General features: G+C 42.9%; 1 protein-coding gene across 1 annotated transcript in view; it reads right to left on the reverse strand.

The window, feature by feature from the left end:
* The window catches only part of KIF27 (kinesin family member 27), a 37,408-nt gene that overhangs the window by 15,781 nt on the left and 3,169 nt on the right, over nucleotides 1–18,458 (reverse strand). The window contains exons 2-5 of the mRNA XM_014936809.1: nucleotides 16,177–16,572; nucleotides 14,025–14,225; nucleotides 11,743–12,701; nucleotides 169–312 (exon numbers count right to left, since the gene is read on the reverse strand). Coding sequence (XP_014792295.1) covers nucleotides 169–312; nucleotides 11,743–12,701; nucleotides 14,025–14,225; nucleotides 16,177–16,486 — 1,614 coding nt within the window. The 5' untranslated portion in view covers nucleotides 16,487–16,572. The remainder of the gene's footprint in view (nucleotides 1–168; nucleotides 313–11,742; nucleotides 12,702–14,024; nucleotides 14,226–16,176; nucleotides 16,573–18,458) is intronic.

Here is an 18,458-nt window from a genome sequence, read left to right on the forward strand (position 1 = left end):
CATGAACTTAACTCATTAATACAGCTCTAATTCAAGCAAAATGCCCATGAGATTGACAGGTTATGTCAATTATGTCCAAAATAATCCTGAGAGACCTGTCTTGAAATAATGAATACATTCATACTGGTTCAATACAGATATATGTGATGTATACTAGAGGAAAAATACCTGTAATCTTTGTGTTTCTTGAGCCTCCTTTAAAGATGCCAGTTGTTCTTCGTTTTCCTGTATTAATGTCTTTGTCTGATTCTGCAGTATCAGCAGCTCATGATCCTTCTGGCTAAATACTTCTTCATCCATAACTAGAGCCTGCTAGATAATAAAAGTTAAGTTCAGCTGGGGAAAAGGAGACATTATTATTATTCTAACAGTTGGAAAATGAAAAAAAAAAACCAAAACAAACAAAAACCCGAAAACCTCGTTTGTTCTTAAAAGATGTGATCGGAACTGCAAAGTTTTGAGGTATGAATGGCAAATTGTCTAAAGGGTCATCTATGGTTTCTATCACTTATTTCTTCACTTCCATTCATTTTCTTCTGACAAGTTTGTTTCTTCCAAAGGGAATAATGTACCCATAACCAAAGTTACTTTATTTAAGTAGATATCTAAATCCAATTATTCCCTTTAGGGTGCTGTAAGATGTAGCCACAAGATCTCAGCATCAACCATAAGATTAATACACTTCTCAAATGAAAAAATGAGGACAGCTGTCCTCATTCAGCAACTTGGATAATAGCCTGAAGATTAAAGAATGCTTCTTCATACATTCTTTTAGATAAATAATCCAATGCCAATTGAAGGAGACTTCTAAATGTTGTTACCCTTCCAGAAAGCCTGTAGAAGCCAAATACAAAATATGGAAACATCATGTCTTAGTGTTCTAAAACTGGATGCTTCTGTACAACTAGCTTACCTCCGTCTTTCTTCCAAGACAATACAACCCTTAATAGCATATAAGAATGAAATCAAGAACCTGATGTCTCTTTAGAAAACGGAACTTTATTCGAAGTCTACGTACCAATGCAAATGTTTCTACTAAGTGTAGTTGATAAGTGTATCCTGTCCCCTACTGGTGCTGCATTAGGCAGAGTTAAGACAACTATAGAAAAAAAGAAGCTTGCACTGATGGTGGTTGATAAGAAGCTCAACATGAGCTGGCAATGTGCACTTGCAGCCCAGAAAGCCAACTGCATCCTGGGCTGCACCAAAAGAAGCGTGGCCAGCAGGTCAACAGAGGTGACTTGGCCCCTCTTCTTCTCTCTCATGAGACCCCACCTGGAGTACTATGTCCAGTTCTGGAGTCCTCAGCACAGGAAGGACATGGACATGTTAGAACGGGTCCAGCAGAGGGCCACGTAGATGATCAAAGGACTGGAGCACCTCTGCTGTGAAGACAGGCTGAGAGAGCTGGGGTGGTTCATCCCGGAGAAGGCTCCAGGGAGACTTTATAGCAGCCTTCCAGTACCTGAAGGGGGCCTACCGGAGAGATGGGGAGGGATGTAGTGATAGGACGAGGGGTAATGGTTTTAAACTGAAAAAGAGGAGATTTAAATTAGATATTAGGAAGAAATTCTTTACTGTGAGGGTGATGAGGTTGCCCAGGAGGGCAACATCCCTGGAAGTGTTCAAGACCAGGCAGAATGGGACTTTGAGCAACCTGGTCTTGTGGGAGGTGTCCCTGCCCATGGCAGGGCGGTTGGAACTTTATGATCTTTAAGGTCCCTTCCAACCCAAACCATTCTATGATTCTATGATTCTATGATTCTATGATTCTATGATTCTATGATTCTATGTTATGTGATGACGAACTAAGTGACATATTGTCTGTATTGTATTAAACATACATAACTAAAATCAGAATATATTTGCTCAGTTGTATTGGGTGTAGGTCTCCCTGTATTGGGTGTTTGGTGGGGGTGACTGCAGGGATGGTGTCTGTGACAAGACACCAAGGCTTCCCTCTTCTGGACCCACCGCAGGGAACAGCTGAGCCCCTCACCCACAGTGTCAGAGGTGACTTGGCCCCTCTTCTTCTCTCTCATGAGACCCCACCTGGAGTACTATGTCCAGTTCTGGAGTCCTCAGCACAGGAAGGACATGGACATGTTAGAACGGGTCCAGCAGAGGGCCACGTAGATGATCAAAGGACTGGAGCACCTCTGCTGTGAAGACAGGCTGAGAGAGCTGGGGTGGTTCATCCCGGAGAAGGCTCCAGGGAGACTTTATAGCAGCCTTCCAGTACCTGAAGGGGGCCTACCGGAGAGATGGGGAGGGATGTAGTGATAGGACGAGGGGTAATGGTTTTAAACTGAAAAAGAGGAGATTTAAATTAGATATTAGGAAGAAATTCTTTACTGTGAGGGTGATGAGGTTGCCCAGGAGGGCAACATCCCTGGAAGTGTTCAAGACCAGGCAGAATGGGACTTTGAGCAACCTGGTCTTGTGGGAGGTGTCCCTGCCCATGGCAGGGCGGTTGGAACTTTATGATCTTTAAGGTCCCTTCCAACCCAAACCATTCTATGATTCTATGATTCTATGATTCTATGATTCTATGATTCTATGATTCTATGTTATGTGATGACGAACTAAGTGACATATTGTCTGTATTGTATTAAACATACATGATAAGTGTATCCTGTCCCCTACTGGTGCTGCATTAGGCAGAGTTAAGACAACTATAGAAAAAAAGAAGCTTGCACTGATGGTGGTTGATAAGAAGCTCAACATGAGCTGGCAATGTGCACTTGCAGCCCAGAAAGCCAACTGCATCCTGGGCTGCACCAAAAGAAGCGTGGCCAGCAGGTCAACAGAGGTGACTTGGCCCCTCTTCTTCTCTCTCATGAGACCCCACCTGGAGTACTATGTCCAGTTCTGGAGTCCTCAGCACAGGAAGGACATGGACATGTTAGAACGGGTCCAGCAGAGGGCCACGTAGATGATCAAAGGACTGGAGCACCTCTGCTGTGAAGACAGGCTGAGAGAGCTGGGGTGGTTCATCCCGGAGAAGGCTCCAGGGAGACTTTATAGCAGCCTTCCAGTACCTGAAGGGGGCCTACCGGAGAGATGGGGAGGGATGTAGTGATAGGACGAGGGGTAATGGTTTTAAACTGAAAAAGAGGAGATTTAAATTAGATATTAGGAAGAAATTCTTTACTGTGAGGGTGATGAGGTTGCCCAGGAGGGCAACATCCCTGGAAGTGTTCAAGACCAGGCAGAATGGGACTTTGAGCAACCTGGTCTTGTGGGAGGTGTCCCTGCCCATGGCAGGGCGGTTGGAACTTTATGATCTTTAAGGTCCCTTCCAACCCAAACCATTCTATGATTCTATGATTCTATGATTCTATGATTCTATGATTCTATGATTCTATGTTATGTGATGACGAACTAAGTGACATATTGTCTGTATTGTATTAAACATACATAACTAAAATCAGAATATATTTGCTCAGTTGTATTGGGTGTAGGTCTCCCTGTATTGGGTGTTTGGTGGGGGTGACTGCAGGGATGGTGTCTGTGACAAGACACCAAGGCTTCCCTCTTCTGGACCCACCGCAGGGAACAGCTGAGCCCCTCACCCACAGTGTTGGTACCTCTGTGATAATATATTTAAGAAAGGGTACAAAATGCCAGACAGGCAGAAAAGGAGGGAATCAGGGGAGTGAGAAAGAGCAGAGGGAACACCAGAAGGAGAAGAAGGTGCTTCATGGTGGGGCAGCAGATCCCTACACTGCAGCCTGGGGAAGACTTGTACTGGAGCAGACTTTCAGGATATTCCTGAAAGAACTGCTGCCCATGCCAAGCCCATGCCAATCTTCTCATTCAATGCTGAATCAGAAGAAAGGTGCGAGAAATAAACAGCAGCAGAGAGAAACTGGTATGTACTGACTATAAACTATCCCCAATGTCCCTGCACCACTCGGCAGTGAGGGAGAGTATGGAGTGAAGGACTGAAGATAAACCTGAAAACATGAGGAGGAAAGGTGGTCTTTTAGAGTTTGTCTTTTTGTTTGCCACTACCCAAGTGAGTAATTAATATTTTTTTAATTGGCAATATATTAAATCATTTTTCCTCAATTTGAAACTGTTTTTCAATTAGTAAGCAGTCTCCCTGCCTTCATGTCAACCCACAAGCCTTCTCATTGCTGTTCTTCCTATCTTATCTCCTCGAGTCCTGCTGACGGGGGGGTGAATGAGTGGCTAGGTGGGAGTTTAGCTGTTAGCCACAGCTAACCCACTACGACAGTATTTTTAGTTTGTGTAAGATAGCATTATCCAGGCAATCATAGTCATTAGCAAAGAAATACGTATGTACACACAAGAATAGGTCCACTATTAGCTATTAAATCTCTCCACGTTCAAGCTCTGTTCTAGGGTCTGTACTCTCTCATTTATTTTGTCCTCTCCATAACCATCTTCTCCTGACTGTTGATGGCATACTCACCTTGGGAAATGTAAGTTTAAATTCAGATCTTATACTGTTTTGAACCTGGGAAACAGAGGTTTTTACAGAAAAAAAATCAAGAAGTAAGAAAAAAGCTGTGATTTAGATTGATTGAGAACAAAGAAAATACAGAATTTGTATATTGTATATTATTGTATATTGTATATTACCAGATAACAATCTACACACTTTTCACAGTACGGTATGCAAACTGAAAATAGGTTGATATTATAAAAATCTTGTAGCATTGTCTCATTCTATTACAAGACAGACGCAGATTAGTTTTTCTGAGCTGTTCATCTTATGTCAGAACTTCACTCAAACTGGTGTACACAAATTTTAAGTTACAAACCTAATTTTCATATGAGGGTTCTATTTATTGTACACTTACCTGCATTATTTTGGATGTTTTGTTATTTATAGTCAACATTTTAACTCAGTACATCCAAAATGTGCACTTCCTAAATGTATATGGAGATGTTCCCTAAAGTAGTTATTTATTTGATCATGTATCATGCCTGAGAAGGCTGAGAGCTCTTCTCCCTATAGGTCATTGTCTAGCACTTCTATCTGCTGTCTGAGAAAGACCTAATCAGAGCTACCAGCATAACAGGATCCTCAGGGGATACCTGCATGCCAAGAACCCCATACCTTTTTTTGAAATTCACATCTCAGCTATAAAACTGTACAGAAGTATAAAGCCACCAAAAAGTATGAAGTTGATAAATAACAAAAATGCAAGTGTTAGAAAAGCGATGATACAGAGAAATCTGAAAATAATTTAGAAACTCAGTTAGCTAAAGGCATGATAATGAAAGGGAAATGCAGGAATTCTTGGTGGAACATCGCTGAAGTAATACAGGTTAGGAAATTACTTAATGATAACTGCCTGGATGCAGTCCTGAGTAACATGCTCTAGCTCTAGGCAATCCTGCTTCAGCAGGGGAGTTGCACTAGATGATCTCTATGGTCCCTTCCAACTCTAAAAATTCAGTGAAATTCAGTGAAATAGTAGATGAGATACTTGCAACTTCATGGTATTAGATATGCTAGTATACTAAATACACAGTATTAGATAATATTAGATATAAGCTGCACAACTTAGTCCATGGTTTATCTGCAGGTACACTAATATCTGTGAAAATATATGCGTTGTAGTTGTATCTATAATGCTTTTGATAGAATAATTTATTTGCAGGATTCAAAACAATTTCTGAGTTTACAGGACAACTGAAAGTAGTTGTTGTGGGTTAACCCCAGTAGGCAGCTAGGCACACGTTAGCTGCTCGCTCACTTTCCCTCGCTCCAACCCCAGGGGGAAAAGGGGAAGGGCAAAGGAAGAGTAAAAGCAAGAAAACTTGTGGGTTGAGAGAGAAGTCATTCAGTACATGAAGTGGAAGAAGAGAGAAAGAAAATAAGACAAGCAATGCAAAGGCAACTGATGGAAAAAAATCAATCACTCACCACCTTCCACAGGTAGACTGATGCCCAGCCAGCTCCTGAGCAAAAGACAGCTAATGTAGCTAAGCCTTCCTCCTCTCCCTTTTTATTGCTGCGCATGTCACGTGGTGTGAAATATCTTTTTGGTTGGTTTGGACCATCTGCCTGGTTGTGCCCCTGGGTCCACCCCCTAATCTACTCCCTGGGGTGGCAGAGAGAGAAACAGAGACAGCCTTGACACTGTGCAGACACTGTACAGCACGACCTAAAACACTGGGGTGTTATCAGCGTTGTACTGGTCACAGATTTAAAACCCAGCACCTTACGAGCTGCTGTGAAGAAAATGAACTCCCCCCCAGCCAGACCCAGACTCCATATTCTATACCATTTATGTCATGCTCAAGTCCCATGCTTTCCAATACAACCTCATTAACTATCCCTCCCTTCTCCTCCTCTGATTTATACACAGATATCATTCCCTTAGTCTATGGGCCATTCCTGTAAATGTTCCTAAGATGTCCACTGAGTTCATTTAGTTGATGACTTGGATTCTGTCTGTTACGGTGATCGCTCAGGACAGGAGAGACATGTTGTGTTGAGTTACTGGACATCAAAACCAGCTCAGGCTGGGCCCCTGCTGCACTGGCCTGACTTTTTGAAAGGCTTGTTCTCTGTTGGTTTAGGCGATCCCTGCAGTAGTGCTTCCTAAAACATACAATTCAAATCATGGGTTATTTCCCCCCAAGGTTGTATCTCTTGCGGTACACATCAGATTTCACCATCCTCTTGCATTACCCACCAAGTGCACCTGTGTCCTTGAGAAAAAGCAGTGCCACAAACAGGCTTGCCTTTTCCTGAGGGATGAACAACCCATGCTGTCTTCCTCAGCCAGTTCTCTTTATGCACTACAGGGACCTTATATCTTTCTACAACACATAAGGTTTTTGTTTGGCCAGGTCCAGCTCAGTTAGCTAGTCCTCTGGTACTAATTAGTCAAGTGGCTTCTGCTAAATTTGCTTCCCACTGCTGATGTGTCCCAGTGCCCATTACTTCCAGTGCAGTGTCTAATAATCCATTGTATAGTTCAATCTTTCCAGAGGCTGGTGCATGATAGGGAATGTGATACACCCCATCAATGTCATATTTCTCAGTCAGGTGCTTATGAGATCATTTCAGAAATGAGTCCCATTGTCTGACTCAATGATTCCTGGGCTGCCATGTCACAGAATTTGTTTTGCAAGGCCTAGGACAGTGTTTTGGGTGGTTTGGTGTTTGGGTTTTGGGTACCATATGTTTCAGGTTCCACAAGCTGGATGGCTTTCACTTCTGCACATTGACTCAATTAACCTTAATTTTCAGCAGTTTCTGCAACTTGTCATGTGGCAGTTTTCCATAGCGCAGTTTTCCACCTTCAGTGATTTCCCACAATATGACAGGAGCCATCAGTAAACAGAGTTTATCGTTTCTCTGTTAATATATTATACAGTGGGACCTCTTCGACATGAGTCACTTCCTCAGCCAATGCTCCAAAGTCTGCTTTCTGGCCAGTCCGTGATCTCTTCCAGGATTCCAGGGTGGTTGGGTTTCCCCATTCAGGCCCATGTTGCCTGACACAGCATTGTCATTAATCCATTGCAAGCTTTCTGGGGCTTCGCCCTGTTCCAGTGCAGTTTGGATCAGTCCATGGCAGGTGGTAGGGCTGTGCTTCCACCCCTCTATGGCAGTTGATTCCAGATTGGACATCATTCCACATTGGACACCCTTCCACTTCAAAGCTAACTGTGGCCTGCACTGCTAAAAAGGGACTGAGGAAAATGCATTGGCAATATCAGTCATAGCGTATCACTTGGGTGCCTTTGACTCCAGTTCATACTGGAGTTCTAGCATGTCCAGCACGGCAGCACTTAGTGGAGGCATGTCTTCATTCAGGCCACAACGGCCCACTGTAAACCTCCACCCCCTGTCAGACTTCTGCACTGGTTGTATAGGACTATAAAGGGCAAGTGAGTCATGCTAATCACTCACCAGCTCTTGAGTCAACAAATCAGATGGGAACGAGGGAGTCTCACTCAGGACAATATTGATGCCAGTGCATGATCACAGTAGCAACTGGCACTTGGTGTTCTTCAACACACAGCAGCCCCCCAACAGAAGGATCATTCAAGAGGCCAAGCAAGACACACAGCTGTTTGAGCTTCTCTGAACCTGCAGTGGCTACATCAAAAGCCCAATGGTATCTCCTTGGGTCCCTAAAGTACTCTCTTTTGAGAGAGTCAGTGGCAATGACATAAAGGGCCTCTGGTGACAACAGGATCCTTCTGCCACTTACTTCCTGTTAGGCTCACCTCAGCTTCTAACACAGACAACAACTGGGATCCCCCTGTCACTCTGAAAATCCTCATGTGTTCTGCTCTCTTGTATCCTGATGGCATTAGGGTACACTGTGCACTGGTGTCCACTGAAACCAAAGAAAATCCAATTGTCCTTTTCCTCCACCTGGCCTGAGGGAAGGCCCCTATTCCCAATGAGCAGATTCATTACCTGACTCCTGTAATTGCAAACCAGAAGTATTTACACTATGAAAGGAGCCCATGTCTCTCTGTAGCCCAGGCTATGCTACAAGGACTATTCATTGGTGTGATCCTACTACAGACCAGTACGGTCCTTCCATGGTAGAAGGGGTTCAAACATACATGGACGTAAGTCCATTGGATCAGTATCAGACAGAGGAGAGGGGTCCTCAGCCCATCTACTGTGTCTCAAGAATTGCTCAACAGCAACCGGTGCTGTAAGCTTCCTGGAAGGACCCTTTCTAACCACTACTTTTTCCCACAATTCACATACAAAGACTTCCCAGGACCAAAGTAAGTGCAATATCTCCTCCACAGTCACACAGATAGAACATCAGGGTGGCACCTGGCATGTGCCCATGGTTCCCTTTCATCTAAGCAGAGAAAGGCTGACTCGTGGTAACTGAGACGCTGGTCTGCAGGGGCAAGGAGGGAGAGAGATTATCCACATTGTCTTCAAGTTGCCAAACCTTGTGGGACAGTCTGTCCACAGTTGAGATGCAGGCCCAGAGCAGGGAGTGGGAAAAGAGATTCTCTTAGAGTTGCTGCAGCTGGCAGACCAGGCTATACAGAGTTGGTGCCTCCATGTCAGCCCAACCCATCACTGCTGGGTTGCCAGCCCATGATGTTGGAGCGCTCTGTACAGACTTCTGCCACACAGGCCATGTGCTCTGTACATCATGAGGATCTTTAGGGACCTGGTTATTGTCCATGTCACTGTATACCACCTCCACCACCAGGTACTGTATACCACCTCCACCACCAGACACTGGATACCTTCCTCTGTGGTAGTCCACTTGCCTCACTGGGTTACAGTATCTTTCTTGGACCTGCTGGAGACAAGCTCTGAAAAAAAGGATCTGGGGGTCCTGGTGGACAACAAAATGACAATGAGCAAACAGTGTGCTCTTGTAGCCAGGAGGGCCAATGGAATCCTGGGCTGCCTAGGGAAGAGTGTGGTCAGCAGGTCGAGGGAGGTCATTCTGCCCCTCTGCTCTGCACTGGTGAGGCCACAACTGGAATACTGTGTCCATTTCTGGGCTCCCCAGTTCAAGAGGGACAGGGAACTACTGGAAAGAGTCCAGCGTAGGGCTACAAAGATGATTCAAGGACTGGAGCATCTCCCTTATGAGGAGAGACTGAGAGAGCTGGGACTCTTTAGTCTGGAGAAGAGAAGGCTGAGGGGAGACCTTATTAATGCCTACAAGTATCTCAAGGGCAGGCTGAGGGAGGAGGGAACCAGACTCTTTTCAGTAGTTGCCAGTGAGAGGACAAGGGGCAATGGGCACAATTTGGAACATAAAGGGTTCCACTTGAATATGAGGTGACGGAGCCCTGGAACAGGCTGCCCAGGGAGGTTGTGGAATCCCCTTCTTTGGAGATTTTCAAGACCTGCCTGGGTGCAGTCCTGAGTGGCATGATCTGACATGCTCTGGGTGGTCCTTTAGCAGGGGAGTTGGACTAGATGATCTCTATGGTCCCTTCCAACTCTAAAAATTCAGTGAAATTCAGTGAAAATTCAAGAGGGTACCTTGTCTTCATGCTCGATAAAAGCCACCTCTGGAGGCTGGAGGTCGCTGCCCCTCTTCCCCTGTCAATCCCACAGCCCCCAGCAATGGATCCAGCTGTGGTGCTTCCCTACCCTCTGCTTCCAGACTGTAGGCCCACTGTCCCAGCACTGGAGCAACCAGGTAGCAATTCGCTCGTCTTGCTGACAGACAAAATCCTTCTGCCTGTTTTACAGGACCAGGCAGTTTCTGCCCTTTTATGATTTCTGTCTCTTTCCTCCCCTGTCCTGCTGCAGAATAGCCTGCCTCTTATGATTCTTCCCCTCTCCCCCTCTCAGGAGGAGCTGCTGCTTCTCTTACTAACTGAGCTGGCCTCTGCTTCCACTGTTTCTTCTTGACTACAGGAACGATTATTACAGTGTAATAATCCAGCATGAACAGTCTGATCACACCAGGATATTAAAGGAACTGAGAAGCCACTACATCAAGGCTATGAAAACCTGTCCTGGAGGAGAGGAAGGGATAGGTGCTATTCTTTCCTCTCTCCACAAAATGTCTCTCAGGGGACAAAAGGGGAAAGGTATAGTTGCTGGTTTTGTCCATGAGACAGTTCTTGGAGTATTGGGACACCACCAACCTAAGACCCAAATACCAGACTAGGCTGAAGGCCGGTGGATTTATCATAACTCTCCTCAGCAAAGGAAAACAAAGTGATAAACAACATGCTAAAGAGCAAAATATGAAAACAGTTGTTAATGATCCTTGGAGTGTGTTGTACAGCTAGAAAGGAATCGAGCATGGGAATATTCAAGGAGACACATTAAGTCAGCAACCAAAGTAAACGTGCCAGCATCATGATCTGCAAAAGCCACTCAAGTAACAATTTAACAGGTATAGCAGCTAGAAGTATAATCTAGTGCACTCTAATTGAATCTGTTATTATCTCAAAGGTCTTGAACCCTATGTTGGGCACCAAAAAGGACTGTTGTGGGTTAACTCCTGTAAGCAGAGGGGTGGCTAAGCACACACAGCCACTCACCCGTGGGATGGGGGAAGAGCAAAGAAGAGAGAAAGAAAACTAAACAAAACAAGGGATGCAAAGGCAATCACTCGCCACCTCCCAAAGCTGACGGATGCCCAGCCAGTTCCTAGGCAAAATATGGCTAACCTCCCTAAATCTCCCCCTCTTCCTTTTAAATTTCAAGCATGTTATGTGACATGAAAAATCTCTTTGGTTAGTGCAGATCATCTGCTTGGTGTTGTGTGTGTGTCCTCAACCTTATCTGCACCCCCTAATCTATTCATTGGGGGCAGAGGCAGAAAAAGACAGCCTGACACTGTGCAAACACTGTTCAGCAAGACCTAAAATGTTAGTGTGTTATCAGCATTGTACTGATCACAAATCTAAAACACAGCACCCTATGAGTTGCTGTGAAGAAAACTCCATCCCAGCCAGACATAACACACTAGTATAACTAAACCAAGTAAATCTAGCACATAAAATAGCTTAGCCTCACAGAATCATCTCGAAACTGACTAGCCAAAATATTACCATACCTATCTCCATCATGACCGAGATGATTGTCTATTCAAACATCCATTAAAACAAAGCTATGTCCCAAGGATTAGACTAACAAAGTTATAGAGGACTGTGAATTAAATTTAAATTGCCATCTTAAGTACAGGTAAGTGTAACAGTATTACACCTTTCAAAACTGAATTCAAGTTTTAGCAGACTGCTTTTTCACATAGTTACTCAAATAATCAACTTATAATTAAATACCTGGCATTTCTTTAGTTCCCTCTTTAGCTGAAGAATTGTGATGTGATGTGGCTCTTGGCCGGTGCCAGTCCCCGTGTCAGTCTCCTGCATGGTGAGAGCTTCCTTCCTTACTTCCTGTGCCATAGTGATCCAGCTCTGCAACCTGTCCCGCTGACTTCTTTTTAAGCTAACATCATCATTCAGATCAATGAGAAACGGGAAGGCTTCATCTATACAGTTTCTGTAACTGAAACATTGAACCTGAAGCCGGGTGAGCTGCTCCTCAAGTGAGCTGATACGAGTTCTTTCTTGATTTAAATCGTGTGAACACTGATTACTAACTTGCTGGTTCTGCAAAGCTTCTCGAAGCAATCTGATTTCAAGTTCCATTTCATCAATCCGGTCTTGATCGGGGTTGTAATTTACAACTGGTTTATTTCTAATGTTTTTGGCTCTGTTGGCATATTTGAGAGAATTTAAAGATTCATCAAAGTCTGATGAGGATGGACTTATACATGTTATCATGACAGTCTTGGCATTTCCTCCAAGGGAGTCTTTCAGAATACGAGTGATTTTAGCATCCCTGTATGGAATGTGTACACTTTTTCTTTTTGGGTCTCCAAGGGCACTGATGACATTTCCCAAGGCCAACAGACCGCTATTGATCTGAATTGATTCTTTGAAACGTTCACCAGTATTTCCAGTCTTTGTCACCCTCTCTGATCCTGCCAAGTCCACAAAATGAAACTTTGAAGCAATCATCTGGACTGATTTTGAAGATGAATCCTGTGCAGCATCAGTATTTTTTTGAGACTCTGTGGACTGTTTCTGACAAATACTGATGGTAAAAATGGCATGAGATCGACTGGAGTGCTCATTCATTTGTGTTGTGCCTGTGTGACGAGCTGCGTTGCCACTTTCCAACAGGCTTATCACTTCATCTGCACATTCTACTTGGAATTCCTTAGCACCGACAATCACTTCAAACACCAAACCAAAGAAAGTAAGAATAACTCAATTAATTCTAAACTCTTCAGCAAACATTTACAGCAGAAACAGCCAAACGATAAACACAAACTAGAGAAATTGTGTGCATTATTATGTCACAGCATTTAGCTACAGAAAAAGATGGCATTGATAAATGAAAAGCATGAGGTACAACACATCTGAAACCTGCAGATATTTAATTTATGGGTGTATTGTGCATGGCATTTGAAACAATATTTTAAACATAATACACAGCTTTACTCATTTATACATTGCCATATGCAATGTCCCATCTAGTGGTATCTGGAAAAACTATAAGCAAACTCAGCTCAAAGGATATTTTTCCAATTAAAAAAAAAAAAAAATTAAAAAAAAAGACATATGTAGTAGAAATTATTCTTACCCAGTGGTAAGAACTGAATTTCTATTCTATATAGCTCAGGTAGTTGGGTCTTTTGGAAAGGTGTCTATTAGTAATCCAGCAATGTGGATGTGTGCTTCTACTAAGTACTCCTACAAAGCATATTTTTTGACCTTTGTTTTAATGAAGGATGGAAAATATCCCAGAACAATCAGCTGAAGATGACTCCAACTGTACTGAAGAAGAGAAAGTCTAAGATATATTGCAGGGTTCCTATGAAGCAATGATATTGCCCGCAAGATTTATACTAAATTAGTGCCTTTTTCCAGTTACAGACAAAAAAACTATACCAGCCTAATGCAATAGTATATTAATATTAGAGTAAACACAACAATTAGACTGTAAAGAAAAAAAAAAACCAAACCTAAAACAGATTATACAATTTCAGAATAAAATATCTCTGCAGTAGATTCTTCCAGCATTTTCATGTAGTGGACAGGAGAACTATAGCATAAGTGTTAATTTCAAAGCCTCAAAAAAATACCAGACGCTATTCTTAATGAAATGTTCTCTTCCACTCATTTAATAGTGAAAGGGGAACAGATCTTTGCAGCAAAAGTGGATTAACAATTATAATTTTGAAGGGAGAAGCAAAGTTTTAGCCTTGAAATACTTACTGAAGTGAATAATCACACACTACTCTCTTTCTACAGAATTTGCAGAAACAATAACTGTATTTCGACTTCGTAATTTGTGGCATTTCTGACAGAACATCTGTATCATTCACAGGCCTCTAAACTCAAAACTGCTTCAACTCAGCTAAATTGACTTTATATTATGAAAATGTAACTTTTTCCTAGTATTACTAATGAGTAAGCTCTTTCAGGAGAAGGCAAGAATAACTTGGGCACACAAGTGAAACAAAGCACACTGAATTTTACAGCTGAAATCCTACCTGTATTTCCCTTTTCATCTTCTCGGATATGTAATTCTTTCACAGAGGTCTCCAACTCCAATAAATCTCGAAGTTCTTCCTTGTACACCTCTATATAAGATACTTTTACATTAAAGTCAATGTTACAGTTTTCAGAAATATGCTGAAATAATTCCTGAATAGCCCGCGGGATTATGCCTTTTTCATCCTCTGCAACTGATGCTAAAATATAAGCAAAGACGTCACAGAAGTTGCAGTCATTCTGCTCCATAAATTACAAAGACTGAAGATTGAGAGAAGTCTGTGAGATTTGCTACTCAATATATTAAGGAATCTGAAGAACTGAGCGTTCCCAAGGATTTTTGTACATATTTCTTCTTCTGGGGTTCAGAATATTTGTTTGCATCCGTTAACAGGATTCAAGTTAAGTTCTCAATTATGTAATGTTACAGATTCTATCTATACGTAATTCAAAGGTTTAGTAGGGCAAGGGTTTGAGAAACTATAAGTTCTATTTAAATGCAGAAAATAACTTGGTGAGATAAGATTTATAACCAACACTTAAAGCAATTTCCTATTTTTTCAAAGTAGAAACAGAACACTAATGCCAAACTCTGTTTTTGTCTTCTTTAATATTCAGCACAGGGCAATGGTTCCATAAATAATGTATTGTTTATTCAAGAGCATGGAAACTAACAGTTTATCTACGGGAGGATACCAAGAATCTTTTTTACCAACAAAATAAAAGGCTGCTCCCATCTAACTATGAATTTAGTAAATATACACATAAAACTAAAATCGCTGAGCTATGAACAGCCTTAAATAGTGACATCCACTACCTAAACAGTCTGGCTACCCATCCTACTTACAAGAACATTAAATAACTACTAGTAGAGAAAAGACAAGTGAAGTTATAACAGGAAGCAAAATTAAGAGGCCAACTTTATGAGGCTCAACAAGGCCAACTGCCAGGTCCTGCACTTGAGTCACAAGAACCCCATGCAGGGCTACAGGCTGGGGGAAGAGTGGCTGGAAAGATGCTCAGTGGAAAAGGACCTGGGGGTGTTGGTCAACAGCCAGCTGAACATGGGCCAGCAGTGTGCCCAGGTGGCCAAGGAGGCTTGGCTTGTAACAGCATCCACAGCAATAGTGTGGCCAGCAGGACTAGGAAAGTGATTGTCCCCCTGGACTTGGCACTGGTGAGGCCACACATCAAATATTGTGTTCAGTTTTGGGCCCCTCACTACAGGAGAGACACTGAAGTGCTGGAGCTTGTCCAGAGAAGGGCAATGAAGTTGGTGAGGAGTCTAGAGCACAAGTCCTATGAGGAGCAGCTGAGGGAACTGGGGTTGTTCAGCTGGAGAAAAGGAGGCTCAGGTGAGACCTTATCACTGCCTACAACTACCTGAAAGGAGGTTGTAGTGAGGTGGGTGTCAGTCTCTTCTCCCAGGTAACAAGTGATAGGACAAGAGGAAAAGGCCTCCAGTTGTCCCAGGAGAGGTTTAGATTGGACATCAGGAAGTATTTCTTCCCCCAAAGAGTTGTCAAGCATTGGAACAGCTACCCAGGGAAGTGGTTGAGTCACCACATAATATTCAAAAAGATATTTAAAAGATGTGTAGATGTGCTGAGGGACGTGGTTTAGTGGTGGACTTGGCAGTGTTAGGTTAATGGCTGGACTTGATCTTAAGGGTCTTTTCTAACCTAAATGACTCTGTGATTCTATGATTCTAAATAAAAGGAAGATTTTAATACCTACGAAGAGATTTAGAATAATCTATCAATTTGCAAGACTTAAATCATAAATTTCTATGATGTCATAAAAATGTCTCTCTCCAAAAAAAGAAAGCAAAGAGTAAGGAAGCAATTAATTGCTTAAAGCTGACATGTAGCAACATTCTCCAAAACACTCCATTTCACGAAGAAGTTCTAGTTTAAGTTGCATGTTAAAACGGAGAATGAGAAAGAGCACTTCATAAACTGTTTTACTCTAGTTATTTTTGGAGAATTTGCTTTTCATTGTCATATAAACTCTGGAAGCATTTTTTTTACTATCCCTTTTTTCATTAGCCCCTAAAAATTCTGCAGCTTCATCTGCTATTTATTAAATATATAACTTGCACAAAGCCACTGTTCATTAGTTTACAAAAACCCCAAACTTTCTACAACCTACCAATGTGGCCACCTCCGATGGTGTAAGTCTTCCCAGAACCTGTTTGTCCATATGCAAACACTGTAGCATTGTACCCCTCAGTCAAAGACAGCAGAAGAGGTTTGATGCAAACAGCATAAACTTCTTCTTGGGTTGAGTTTTTGCCAAATACAAAATCAAAAGTGAAGACGCGGTCTTTGCCGATGATGATTTGTTGTGTGTTTGGGACCACTCTCACACACACTTGGTGGTTGTGAAGTACTTCTTTGGAAAGCAGAGGTCTGATTCGAACTGCAACTTTAACAGGAATCTCCTCCATGCCAGACTCCATCCCTGTGCTCCCCACTCAGCGCAGCACACAGTCAACAACAAATCTGTTACCACTCCTGTGCTCGCTTCATTCACCGTTGTCTGCAACTAAGAAACAAAAGTTTCCGTGTTATATCATAAATATTAATTTCCTGCTGAAGTAGAAAGTTGACATTTCCTAAAGAACGCATCAGCACTGTTACACTCTTGAAAAAGTACCTGATGTAAAAGCAGCTAGATTAATAGCTGTTAAATCAATTAATAAATTAAGCTTGCCTCTATTACTTTCCAAGCTAGTCTTAAGTCTGAAAGTTGCCTGATCTTCTATGTGGATATAACACGGCCATATGAAGCAATAATATCATAACAGCTTATTAATAAACTGTTGATAAAGTATATGCTTACAATGAATCCTCTCCTTTTCCTATTCCTGCATTCATGGAACATAAATCAGTTAAACAAAAACTGTTTCTCCAAAAGTTATATGTATATACACACGTGTTTGAAAACCCTCTTCCATATAAGAAGCACCGAGAATTTGTAACTTGCCAAGCACAGAGAAAGCAGTTGTGCCACCTACAAAGAAAGTGTGATGTTAAGTGTATCTAACTACTACACATAAAGCATTCCTCTAGGAATTAGGGATTGGGACAACAAAGGGAGCCTTGTGGTAGGAGTCTACTACAGGCCGCCTGACCAGGCGGAGCCTGTCAATGATGCCTTCTTACTCCAGCTTGAGGAGGCATCACGATCACAGGCTCTCATCCTGCTGGGGGACTTTAACCACCCCGACATCTGCTGGAAAAGCAACACAGCTGGCTGCAGACAATCCAGGAAGCTCTTAGAGTGCCTAGATGACAACTTCCTGCGACAAGAAATTAACAGCCCTACTCGAGGAAATGCATTGTTGGATCTGTTGATCACAAATGCAAGTGAAATCATCAGGGATATCAAAATTGAAGGTAGCCTAGGCTGCAGTGATCATGCCCTAGTGCAGTTCACTGTCCTAAGGAGTTTGAAGCTCACCAGAAGCACAGTTAGGACTCTAAACTTCAAGAAAGCAAACTTCCAGCTTTTCAAGGAGTTAGTAAATAGGACCCCATGGGAAACAGCCCTCAGGGACAAGGGAGCGGAACAAAGCTGGCAGATTTTTAAGGATGCTCTCTATAGAGCACAAAAGATCTCAATCCCCACATGTAGGAAAATGGGCAAGGAGGGCAAGAGACCACCATGGTTGAGCCAAGACCTGCTCGTCAAACTAAGGGGCAAGATGGGGCTACACAGGAAATGGAAGAAGGGACAGGCATCCTGGGAAGAGTATAGGGACGCTGCCAAGATGTGTAGGAATGAGGTCAGGAAGGCCAAGGCACAGCTAGAACTGAACTTGGCAAGGGACGTAAAGAAAAATAAGAAAGGCTTCTACAGGTACGTTAACCAGAAAAGGAAGGTTAAAGAAAATGTACCCCCCCTGATGTGCAACAGCGGGGAACTTGTATCAACAGATGAGGAGAAGGCAGAAGTTCTCAATGACTTCTTTGCCTTAATCTTCACTGGTAACCCCCTTCCTCCTAGTTCTTGTGTTGATGACAAAAAAGTTGGAGACCAGGGTGACAAGGTCCCTCCCACTGTAAGTGAAGACAAGGTACGAGATCAACTCAGGAGCCTGAAGATATACAAGTCCATGGGACCTGATGAGATACATCCCAGAGTCCTGAAGGAACTAGCTGATGTAGTTGCCAAACCACTTTCCATGATATTTGAAAAATCATGGCAGTCAGGTGAAGTCCCTGCAGACTGGAAGAAGGGGAACATCACACCCATTTTTAAAAAGGGTAGAAAGGAGGACCCTGGGAACTACCGACCTGTCAGTCTCACCTCTGTGCCCGGGAAGATCATGGAACAGATCCTCCTAGATGCCATGCTTGGGCACATGAAGGACAGGGAGGTAATCCAGGACACCCAACATGGCTTTACTAGGGGCAGGTCCTGCCTGA

Source organism: Calidris pugnax, unplaced genomic scaffold (assembly GCF_001431845.1).
Source record: "Calidris pugnax isolate Ruff unplaced genomic scaffold, ASM143184v1 scaffold2, whole genome shotgun sequence".
Taxonomy (NCBI): Eukaryota; Metazoa; Chordata; class Aves; order Charadriiformes; family Scolopacidae; genus Calidris; species Calidris pugnax.